Source organism: Galendromus occidentalis, unplaced genomic scaffold, assembly GCF_000255335.2.
Source record: "Galendromus occidentalis unplaced genomic scaffold, Mocc_1.1 scf7180000077439, whole genome shotgun sequence".
Lineage (NCBI taxonomy): Eukaryota > Metazoa > Arthropoda > Arachnida > Mesostigmata > Phytoseiidae > Galendromus > Galendromus occidentalis.
The window spans coordinates 1-12,344 of NW_003805427.1; the positions used below are offsets into that span (position 1 = coordinate 1).

The 12,344-nt window shown below is 50.0% G+C and overlaps 2 protein-coding genes across 2 annotated transcripts; both read right to left on the reverse strand.

Moving 5' to 3' along the window:
- Positions 1-230: 230 nt before the first annotated feature.
- On the reverse strand, positions 231-1,244 carry LOC100900450 (uncharacterized). Its single transcript, XM_003743109.1, has one exon. The coding sequence runs from the start codon at positions 1,242-1,244 to the stop codon at positions 231-233; it is 1,014 nt and encodes a 337-aa protein (XP_003743157.1).
- A 386-nt stretch (positions 1,245-1,630) lies between these two features.
- LOC100899972 (tetratricopeptide repeat protein 39A) lies at positions 1,631-5,360 on the reverse strand. Its single transcript, XM_029111408.1, is given in 13 exon segments — positions 1,631-1,862; positions 1,997-2,046; positions 2,048-2,227; positions 2,330-2,506; positions 2,600-2,713; positions 2,784-3,016; positions 3,124-3,301; positions 3,394-3,493; positions 3,658-3,785; positions 3,900-4,028; positions 4,131-4,206; positions 4,335-4,442; positions 5,169-5,360. Coding segments are annotated over 13 exon segments (1,782 nt in total). The 5' UTR covers positions 5,246-5,360.
- Positions 5,361-12,344: the final 6,984 nt, after the last annotated feature.

The window sequence follows — 12,344 nt, forward strand, 5'->3', positions numbered from 1 at the left end:
CCACCAGGAGGTGTACCCCACAATCCCTGAGCGGGAGCTCGAAATTGAAGAGTTCCTGGCCCAGGGCATGCCTCTATCGGCGCTCGCCCGTGAGAGCCGTGAGGCAGCGTGACTTCGACTTGAGTCATTCCAATTAATTTTTCATTGTTTTTGATTGAATTTGTGTGTCTTTTGTAGGTTTTGATTTATCTTTGATTTATCCTGGAGGAAATCTTGATGAAGTTAGGGAATTAGTCTTGTGCTTCTAAGGGATATAATTTGTGGATGGGGCGATGAAAAACTTGGCCCTCGGCTGTTCTGATTGTACAGGAGCGAGCGTTTTCGGGGGAGGTATTATCGGGAAGCGCGATAACTTTGCATAGCGGCCAGAAGGCCCGCTTGTATGATTCTCCTTTGAGTAAGCACACCTCGTCGATTTTAAGGGGTCTTGCCGCGACAGGCGTCTGTTTGTGGGCCGTTTTCAGATACTGTAGATATTCGTCGTGATATCGCTTCCAATAAGAACTGAGGATTCGTTGCTGGTATTTCCATCGCCTGGAGAATACGATTTTATCCGCATCTGACGCTTTGCTTGGTTCCGATATATGTTCTGGGATGATTGTTCTTCCTCGGTATCCGGAAAGGTGGTCGGCTGGCGAGAGTGCTTCGATTTCATCCGCTCCTGAAGCTATCGTGGTCATCGGTCGGCTGCTTACCATTGCTTCGATTCCGCTGAGGATTATTTCTAAATCTCTGAAATGAGGGACTGCGGATGCTAGGATCTTTCGGAATGGCCTCTTAATCGTTTGGATTTGTCTTTCGTAGAAGGCCCCGAAATTCCGTGCCATCGGTACGATGAATTTCCAGTCGATCATGAGGTCGGAGATTCGTCTTCTAATTTCGCCGTTCTTGACGTTCTCGTGAATGAGCTTTAGTTCCTCGGAGGCTCTCTGGAAGGATAGACCGTTGTCCGAGGTTATCGTTCTCACAGAGCGGAGCCGGTTGAGGAATTTTTTTAAGGCTTCTAAAACTTCGACTGTCGATAGGTCTGTCGTTAATTCTTGGTGGACTGCTCTGGTGACTGCGCAGGTGAAAAGGAGAATGTATCCTTTTCCTATTTCGCCAGAATTCTTCTTGTATCTAACTGGTCCCGTGAAATCGCACCCGAAGTGATGGACTGGTGGGGTCTCTTCGATTCGAAATGCTGGTAAGGGGGTGTCGGCAGACTTGCTGCTTCTGCGTGGAACATCTTGCATGTTGCGCATGCCTTTATGACCTGACGTGCTATTTTTCTCGCGAGGATGATCAGATAATCTTGTCGTAGGTGTTGCAGGATATAATTTATCCCGCCTGAGTGGAAGCATTTTTTCTCATTGATGTCCTGGACAAGTAGCCTAGAGTCAAGTGGAGCGATCCCGCGTTACAAGAGCCCACCAACCCCCTTGCGCGGACTTCGAGTCTCTACGTATGGATAAAGTACCAAGGCATCAAGCACAGCTCAAGTTTACTCATGGACACGTAATTGACATGCATCAATATCAACTCTCCATCTTTTCGAGGTATGATGATGTTTGATTAATCGATTAGCTAGCCGTCTCATTGAGAATATGATTGAACATGGCGATTGGTTGCTGCGGGCAGCACCAGGACTTCAACAGTTGTCTTCCTGGTCGCACGGGTCTTCTTCTAGCAGTCGCTTAACTTGCTTATACGCTGAGTGTAACTTTGAAAGACAGAGGTATGCTGAGCGGAATCCTCTGTATTGTCTCGTGATCTTGATTTGCTCCTTCGCTTCTGCCAGATTGTCGTCGTCTATGTACAGTAAGCCCATCTCCAAAGAGGAGAAAGCAGACACGTGAATCTCGTCTCCCAACTCCGGACCGCTAGAATTGAAGAAATTCCCTTCAGTCACTTTTGACCCAGAGGCGGTTCCAATCACCCATTGATGGACCAAGACAAAGTATTTCATGCAAAAATGAATTTGATGGAGTCGGGTAGAACAGCATGGACTACTCACTGCATGGTGACTTCTCTGAAAGCTGCCTCAGCGGCGCCGAGTCTTTTTCTCGTACCGGAGAATAACGCCTTGCAAGAACCTGACGAGACACCAATCTGGGAGATAGGCAGCGTCGTTCTCGTACGAAGCCCTGATACGAGCCACCTCAGTCTCGATTTCTGCCTTCACTTTCGACAGTGTGTCATTGTTCTTCGAGAACATGTTGAAGAAGCCCCACAGGTACATCAGTTCCTGGAAATGATCATATACGAATCATTAAGGGTCTTGGCATGCACGGCAATGGGCCGAACAATGCGGCTCAAATTAGAAATAGCCGTCCCATAGTGCTCCTACATAGTGGGGAAGCGTGAGTCGACCGCGCTCCAGGAAAGTGCGAGCTTTCATCGAGCGGAATACTTCGAGCGGAATTGTACGGCCGGCTATTCTTTTGCAGGAAGGTGCAACTTTGGACATCAAGTCGTGAACACCTTCTAGTGAGCCGGAGGCGTTATTGTTGATGTTGCCCTCGATCTGAATCAAATAAATTTTTCCGTGAGCGCAATGTATTTTCAAGATATGCCACCGAGGGCGTCGGAGCGGAGAAGATCATCAAAATCGCCTTACCTCTTTCATGTAGGTACAGACTCCCTTCAAGTAAAACGACGTCGCCTCCGACCAGCTGCATTTCCGATGCAGATCGTCCAGAACCCTCAGAACATCGTCCCAAGACCCAGCACGCTGGATTGAATGGAAAGAAATCATGAATTGATGACGATGAATGGAGCTCCGAGTCTACGGTGTCGTGGACTGCTGTCACTCACCAATATAGGTAGGCGTGATCCCAGTTGAAGAACGCGTCAAAGGGGATGAAGTCGTCCATCACCTTGTTTGCTTCTTCGAATTGTTCCAGAGCGCGTTCGATGCGACCGTGAATCTGATGCGCTCGACCTTGGAAGTAGAGACCGATGGCTCCATTCGGGAATTTACCGATGAACTGCTGGACAACTTTGTCGACCATCTCGAGATTACAGTCGCCATTTCCTGATCAAACGGAAGATTTAGATTCCGGAACTCAGAATCGGGAAAACTGAAGTGCGAACGTGTGGAGGAGAACACACGGTCCCGCTTCTCCAGAGTTAAAATCTTACCGAAAATATAATGGAGGTAGCTCTGATGCACTAGAAGAGCAATGCAGCTGAAAAGCGACATGAAGCCTTCGAACTTCTCCGTCTGTTGGACTAATAGTTGTTCCCCAGTGGTTTCATCACCGTGGAATCCAATGAATTCCAAGAGATTCAAAACTTTTTGCGGAAGCGAGGAGATAATCTGCAAGAGCGTACCGTCAAACAAGTGCTACTATTATTTATTACGTCATTGTCATCCTATTGGGGGATTAATCAACTTCAGGCTCTACTCACCAAGTTGTAGACGCCAATCCCGCACATGACACCGCTTTCGAAATGCACCTTCTCCTCGTGTTCGCCCCACGATCGTTGTTTGAGTAACGCGATGCACTCTCTTCGAGAAGACAATGGGAATGAAGGGGAAAATCAGTGATATTTCTCTATAGGCGTTATCTGTCATACGCATGGGCTTCATGCAATGTACGCGCTCTGAATGACATCTTATAGTCGCCGCTTCGTGGGGAAACAAAGAATCGCTCGACTCGCTATAGCACTCACTTGAAAGCCATGTAACACGACCGGAACTTGAAAGCTCCTTGAATGAATGAAATGAACGAGGGATCCTGGACCATAGTCAGGATCGCTTCCGCCAGCAAACAAATCGCATAGCAGAGTTCAGCGTGTGCCTGGGCGATTGTGTATGAATATATTTAATTCATGCGCCCGACTCTGTGAGCTGTCAAAGGAAGTCGGTGTAGAGCAGATTCGAGTGCAGCGGCATTATCGTTAATCAGCTCTACCTGTTCTGTCGTATGAGAGTTGTAATCTTCGCTGAACATCATTCGGTAGACGGTTGACGTCGATTTTCTCCTAACGTGACAAAACTGTGTGGCTTCCGCCAAAGCTGCTACCGCTCTTGCAACATCGTCCTGTGCATTAAGATCTCATTGAAAGATCTGTTATCACCGAGTACGTGACCCGCAGCAGCGGTCGTTATATAATTAAAACGATATCGATCGAGGCGAGATTACCTTGTGAAGTGAGAGACCTGCTCGGCAAAACAAGAGGTGCGAATATCCAACAGCATGATAGACGCTCCGAGTGCGCCTGGAGACAAAATAATGGAACGTCTATGCGGGATCAAGAGACACTTTCTATCCTCGGAAATTCCATCGCGATAAACCCGATTCCGATACATTGTAATTCCTCAAGGTGCACGCGTTCTTCTTGCTCACCTATCTCGGATACCCTCGAGGTGATCGGTGACATCGTTGACCACAATCCGCTCTATGTGTATCATGAACTCTTTGAGTGCTTCATCGATGGGTATGGTTTTAGTTGATCTGTGAAAAATTAAAACGAACTTAGATCATACCCGGCTTCGGCATCCCGAACTCAGGCTCCCCTTCAGCTGGGGCTGAGAATAGTGCGGAACGAACACAATTCCCTCATCTCTGAGGAATAGTTTCACAAATGAACTTGAAAAACCATGTTCAAGGTTAACCTCTTGAAGTGACTCTAGAGGGAGGAGATCATTCCCTTAGACTGGGCATTGACGACTTGAATCCCTTCCACATTGAATGAATATTGCAAATGCTATCAATTCAGGTGGGGCTCCATGAATTGGGGGTCAGAGAAGAAACCTATCCACTTTTTCCGGGAGCGGTCACAGAAAAAAGAATACCTTTGATTCGATTCTGAACACTGCCGCCTCAGCCATTTGAAATTGTGCATCCTACCCGGCTGATCAGGACCGAGTCGTCTCGGTTGAAGTCGAGACAGATCTCCGAAGGGACCGTATTCGATCCCCAAGACGATCTCCCAGCCATGAGCTAGGCCATCGAAGCTGTACAAATGTGGGTAGAGCGACGCAATGGCGAAGATCGACATCGGCCGCCGTTTTTGCCAAGGTTAGTTAGGCTGGTCCGGCCTTAGATCGTAACCGGCGGCGACGTTTCTCACGGATTCCGTGTAATTGTTTTCAGTAAACGATCCAGAGTGACGATCCGCGATTCGAGACCGTCGCATGATCAATTCATTCGGAGCAATCGATTCAAGAATGAGCTTACTTGTCTTTACGACCCATCCTGGCAGGTGTCGTGATCTCGAAGCGTAAGAAGCCCGTTCGTCTGTTCGCGTCGAACATTCGGAAATGCGAACGGAGCTGCGAAACCGTCGAAATATTTCTTTCCCTCTCGGTTTTTATCGAGATAAACTGAGGAGCTCTTTCGATTCTCCGCTCGTTGAGCTCGACACCGCGACACTGTGGAGCGCCGTGATCCGTTTCGGGGCTTATAATGCAGCACCGGGCTTAATCTAAAAATAGGGAAGTGAGATCCCTGCTCTTCCACCTTTGAAACGACGATGAAACAGCCCCCATAAGACATTCCGATATACAGGCTCGAAGTGCTCGAGGAGAAGTGGAATCGACAGGTTCATTCATGAGACGGTGCACGGAGAAACTCCTACGTGAGCCCGACACGCTCCTCCAAGCGATTATGTGAGCGGATATCGCACGGCGCCAGCTCTTAATGCGCTCCGAGTTCTTCTCACGCACCGAGTTCGTATCAATAGCCCTATCGAGGTACGGAGTTGAGGTTTCAGATTGGCATCCAAGATCCGTCCGCTTGGATTCCCTGATTTCTGGAAACCGCATGTCTACTGTCATACATGGAGCGCAACCGGCCGGAATTTTCCGGAATCCCGGGAGAACTGAGGGGCGCCGCGTCCCTCAGTGGCACTCAATGTGTTACCGTGAGGCACCGTCCTCATTCACTCGAAGGGCTACCGACACCGTCATGAGTCGTCAGGCTTGACTTTCTCTCTGACGTAATGCGTTTTTTTCGCTCATAACAGAGCGATCGGATCGGGATTTTCCCACGTATATAATAATAGAGACATGCTATCCAGAAGAGTCCGGATCCGGTACTTGACACCGAAACAGAGAACAAAGAGACTATAGCGCTGAACGTGTACATGTATCGAAATGGGAGCCCGAGTCGGATCCCCACGACGACGTCCTTAAGAGATGAGAGGAATTTCTGCGATATTTTCGCCTCGAGCCTCTTCCGGAGTTCCACGCAGCGAACACGGAATTCGGTGCACCCTGATCTCGACCGGTCGCAGCCCGTCCCACGGATCGATTCGCGGGCTCCGAACAACCGATTATATAGATTCCGCCAGTACGGACACCGGCGATTCATTTCCGAGATACAGGAGCCAGGAGCCTCACTCGCAGAGGACGGTGGAAGCTAGAAGATTTTCCCTAGAGTCTCGGGCGAGCGAATGAAAGACGTGGTGAACTGATAAACTTTCGTGGCAGAAGTTCGCCACAAGCGCTTCAAGTGCGTCAACAGTGCAACACTGGCGAATTATTTATCACGCGATCACGCCAGAGGCATCTTCACGAGCAGGTGAAGCTTCTCAAGCTGGAAGAAGGAGCGAAGAGGTACTTCTTGGACTCGCGGAGCTGCTCTTCTGGCAATCGGAGCACTCCGAGCATGTCGTTGAGTTCCACGAATTGGGATCACGGAGCAGACTCCTGAAATTCTCATTCTTGTTCCAAAGTTCTGACGTAACAGCTCCGGAGATCCGCAAAAAACCGATCCGGTTCTCCGTTCGCCCCAATGAGCGAATTTGGTGGCTCAAGAGTCCTCTTTGTAAGATGATTTGGAATCTTCTCGCTTTCCAACACAGCGACCTTCATCTGGGAATTCTGGGGATGAATATCCTCTTGATGGACCGGCCCCAGTGACGACGTAGCGTTCCTCGATTGCGGATCGTTACAGCTAGAGCAAGCGAGTTGAAGTTCCTCTCCATTCGTCAGAGGAAGCGTAAAGATTCTCGCTAGCCATTGAATCTATTGATTTGCGCTCGCGGAGTCGATTCTCTGCGTGAAACTCGAGGGTATGACGGAGGGTAGCACTCATTGTAGAGCGGCGGGAGAATTAGACGAAGCGAGCTATTCGTCTTTCGTGAAAATGAGAGTTGTTTTCAAGGGGCATGTGCGTCTCAGTTCCTCCCCATCCCGTCGGTGTTTTTCTGGATAAGTCGGGGAAATACAAGTGCCGCATTGAAGTTCACAGCGCAGGGAGACGATGGCTCCGCGCTCGTTCCCGAGTCAGCTCCATCCCTTCAATGGTGCGCCGCACATCGAAGGGATCTCGAACAGCGCCGGAGCAGCGTCTGCCGTTAAATCAAGCCCTCCAATCGTCTCGGAGGGAGCAGTCTATGCGATATGGTGTCTCTCTGTATTTCGGGGAAAAGCCAATTTCACGCAACAGAAAAGACGGTGCCGCGAGGGTTACTGGAACCCATGAATATAGGTGTGATTACATTCCATTGAATTCTGGCAGCGAAATCGAATAATCAAGCAGACGCTTCATCTGTCTCTTCGTTGGTTTGTGACCAAGCGAAAACACAAGTTGGACGTTCTTTCGACAGCTAATTGCGACGAGAAGGATGCTTATCGGGAGGAAAAATATCCTCGAATACTCTTGAAGGAAGTGTCACCTTTGCAGCCAGTCAGATTCCGCCTAACCGCCCGAATGTTTTGCTCGAGAACTCTTCAAGGCGGATGGGAGGAGTATTCGAAGCGGATGGTCTTTTCGGAGGAAAAAGCGCCCTACCGGTCAGCGGTCTGCATCGTAGTCGCACACCACAGCCAAAAACGAGGAGTCGTCGCTTGAAAACGACGTCTCTTCGGAGCGGTGCGTCGACAGCACCTCTGGACTCCCTCCAAGGTCGAGGTGCGATGAGTGCGAAAGAACTCAACGCTCGCGCGCCCCGTTAATTCCACTAAAGGCAGAAAAGCGTGTTCTAGTCAATAGGGCTCGCTGATCGGTACCGACGAGAATCGACATTGAGGACGCTGGCCTTTTCGAAATGACCGTGAAAGCGGGAGAAGATGTGACAGAATTATTCAATCGGTTCCGGAAAAGCATCTCTCTCCGTAATCGGGTAGCTACTTCCGAGATGATAAGGAATGAGACGTTAACGCCGACACTCATTCCGGACTGCGTGCGATCGGGAAGGAGCGAAAAACGCGCGCAGTCTGACAGCTCGCTCTAGATCGGACATTGCGTTACCGACTTTTTCTGTAAAAAATGAAAAATGCCCAGCGGGACAACAGAAGAAACTTCGGAAATGACACTGAAAACTCAAGAAAACCGGTGACGTTCGCATCCAAACTCCGACTTCAGAGACCCTAAACTCGGTCGCGGAATCCACGTTCACGATACGCGTAAAGTACGCCACGCTTATGTACAGGTGTCGGAGGAGGAAATAGTTCTGCAGCCAGGGAGAGTTCGGTATTTGAGTTGGCCACGGCTTTATCAGGGCTAATACCGCCGGAGAAGACTGAGAAATTATGAAGACTTAGCCTTATTATCTCGGAGAAAACAAGACTCTCTGCCGCTCCAAATCCTGAGAGGCAATCGCTTACCAGAACTGCGCATCAGGGAACTCCCAGAGTGTCAGACGGAGGAACAGTTTATTGCCACGATGACTCTCGTAAGAAAAACTTCTCAAGCGAAGGCACTGAATTGCGCGCTTGATATCTAACGCGCTGCATGACCAAGGTCAGCTTCTCGATCCATAGTGGAAGCGCCGACCATTATTTTAGACCATTCGCAAGTCAAATCAAAACAATAATTCCAGAGTATCTCGGCGGTAGACGAACTCGGAACGAGATGTTTGTGAATGTTAAATACCACTGAAATCTTGATGCCTCACTTCAGCCGTCGGCGAATTTTCCGCCGCGAGGGTGCGAGGCGAAATCTCGATACGCCGTTGTATCCCCGTAGAAATATGGCACCTCATTCGTCAAGGGGTTTTGGGGGGACATGCAGGGCCACAATAACGACGATATCCATGCTACGCGGCTTTCGGAGCTTCGACTCCACTAGCCGGAGCGAACTCTGTGCCTCAGCTCATAAGCTCGCGTCGAAACGGAAATTTAGGACTCAGGAGTCGAGGATGGATGCGATTCCCTTTTTTCACATTCGCGCAGAGGCGGCAACGTATCCAATGAGGTTGAATCGAGGAGCTTTCAAAGGAGACCTTATCGCTCGATTTTGCTCAAACCTCCGGAAATCCCGCCAAGAATCGAATGCGTGCCCAACCGCTCCATGAGGGGGCGAAAATTGTGCCTTTGGTTCTCGAACATCAGCTCCCCTACCCGCCAAGTGATAATTCGTTGACCACTGGCGGGGTCATTGGTTATCTGACTCTCCGAGCGACTTTCAGGTGCCTAGTCTGTCGATGTCGTGTTCGAGATCTCCAGAGAGGGAAATTCAGTGATACGCGCAGAGTCCGTAATCACTCCCAGCTTCCACTACTTTGGCTTCTTAATCCCCAATTGAACACAATGGCTCCCAATTGACCACCGAGACCTGCCAATCGCTAGTGGAAATTACCGGATGCCTAACTAGATAATTCCCCGAAACGCATAACTTGTCTCCCGAATCCCAGAAAAACGGGCGAGCAGCTCTTTCTTCATCGGACGCTGTTGCAGAGTCGAACATCGGACTACGCAGCGAAAGCATCCCGTAAGCAGCGTAGCAGAATTTGGGTCGGAAAGGTTCGGATCAAAGCCGCAGTGCGACAATCCAGCTTTCGCCCGGTTCCGTTTGGCAACACCACCCGAATCTACGGGACCGGATCAATACGAAAACAGGGACGTTGTTTTGAAGGTTCCACCCTGGAACTGGGAGCGGAAAGCGGCTTTCAATAGAGCGCCCCGCGGCGGAAAAAAATCGCTCGGGCGGACTTCCAAAATACTGTACAACAGGAGTATGCCAGCATTAGTGACATCGAGTCCGGAATAAGTATTAGAGGGATGGTTTCCATACTCTGCCACGACACTCGAGGGTCAGCCGGATCTGAGCGAGGGCTCATTCCGGTGATCGGAGGACTGAAGCTCCGTCTCTCGCCTCCGAGCTCTGCGCGGTAGCACCGGAACATGTCCGGAGGCTTTCGACGCCAGAACGAGAAAATTGGTCCTCTCGCCCCCTCTCTTGTGTTAGTTCATTGCCTCTTTTGCCCCATCGGAACAGCTCTGAAGAAATAATAGAATCGGGCACTCTCGATCCTCTTCGGATCATAGGAACGCTGACTAGCCGTGGAAGTTCAGTTTTCGTAACATAAGCTCATGCATTCCATCTCCGTCGGTCGCTTCGGAGTCTCGATGGAGGGAAGAGCCCCTCGTCGGTAGGTTTAGCATTGTAGGTTAGCTCCATGAAAATTCTCGCAGCCTTCTCTAACTGCGCATGCATGGGTCGATCGGCACTGCCACCTGATTTATATTTCGATGAAGAAACTATCCCTGGATCGCTCCGAACTTTCACAGAGCTCATTTTCGCTATCGGCTCCGAAGAGTCGTCGGACCATTCGAGCGCCGTTACTCCGATCGATAACTCCATCGAAATATTCTCTTGATAGGAACTCACGTGACTTCAACGGCTTCGAAACACTCTTCTGCTTCCTCCGCGCTTTCGAACGACGAATCGCTTGAGGAACCAGCGATAGCAGCTGATTCCACCACCATCACGCTTGATCTTGAAAAACTGTATCGCGCACTAATCGAGCCGAAGGGCTTCCCCGTTCAAACTTTCTGTCGCTGGCTCTGAATGAAGGAAGTGTTAGATGAGATCCAGATGATAAAAAAATATTGAAGAAAGGGAGAGACAACTGAAAGTTGCGCCAAGGGAAAGGAGGGTGCTCACTTGCACCCCCTCTCTTGGCTCACTCCCGAACTTCACAGACTTCGCGCCGCAGCAGCTCCGGCCGAGCCAGTACCCATCCCTCACCTGTGACGCAGTCCGAAAAGCTCAGCCGTGGCTTGTCGGGTGCGGTAATCTTAGGATTCTCGGAAGCAGTCAAGTTTGCATTGTGAGAGGTCTCGTTCATCGGAATATTGGGCGTCATATACGCTGCGGGAGCGCGATTCCATATGGATTTGAGTCGCACTCAGGCTGTGGGAAGAGAATTCCACCGAGGCAATCCATTCCGTAACAGCGGCTCGAACCGTCCGCATACTAATCAAGCTAGAGTTTTCTTGCACGCCGAGAAATATTATACCGCCTACAATAATTATTCTTCGCTGTCGCGAGCAATGTTCAGAAGGCGAGATCTGCCGGAGTTTTCCGTGATCTCCTCATCGCGTGTCGAGAACTCACTCATCATGTTCTCGCCCTGACAATTCAATGCGAATCTTCTGCTGTGCATTGTGTTCGAGATATCAGAGACTCTCGATCGTATTCCGATGCACGATTGGCAGCACAATCCTAGAAGGAAACTTGGCCCGACAGTTTGTTCAATGGTCGTCCGCTGATCCAGATCGTTTTCCGGTTTCCCCACAGGTTTCATGTCGATGAGGACAAAGGACATGTCGCATTAGCAGTCGTACTTCTAGCCTGATTTTTTCGCTCGACGACGCTCAAGCTCGGCTTTGGGATGCGAGGGATCTGACTGGGGCCCAAACTACGAGATCAGCTCTGGCAGAAGGCCTCGTGAGCCTCGCGAGAGGATAAGGATTCCATTTGACTTACCAAATATTTTCCGAATTCAAACGAATTAGTTACGAATAATTCGAACACCCCCTTGATAATCATTCTCTCTAGCACCGGTTCGTGGGAGTCATCCTCTCTCGTAAACTGCACTCGCGAACATAATGAGTCGCTTTCGTAAGTTGATTCCAGTTTTTCCCGCCGATGTCTCTCTTGGCATCAAGTGTGAAAGTTCGCCAAACTCCGAATACGCTGCAGAAATTTCGTGCGTTCCGAGGTATCGACTCCGTCCGCCCAGTTCAATCGGAGTATGACTCTCAGCCTTATTGGCGGCTCGGGACTTTGAGAATCTCCAAGATGAATGTCACGGAGAAGGCTCCGCTCAGCCCCAAACCCGATTGTCACAATAATCGATCACAATAATCGACCTTTCGGGCATTATTTATACCAGGAAATTCGTCCAACTCCGGTGCTCGCCCTGAACCTTCCGCGAACAACTTTGGAAGGGGAGTCGAGAAACGACCCCAAAAGCTGCGGATTCCGGGTAGTCGCCATCCCGCTCCGCAAAATCGGGGACACATGGTGAAATGAGCTCAAGATGGATCTCAGAGTCACCATGAAGCCCCGCACGGCGCGCCAACCCGTGTCGGGCTCTGGCGAATCGAGTGGAGCGGGCATTGTCAGCCTGAACTCCAAGGCGAGGAGACGCGGACGGAAGGGGAAGGGGGAGACGACGCT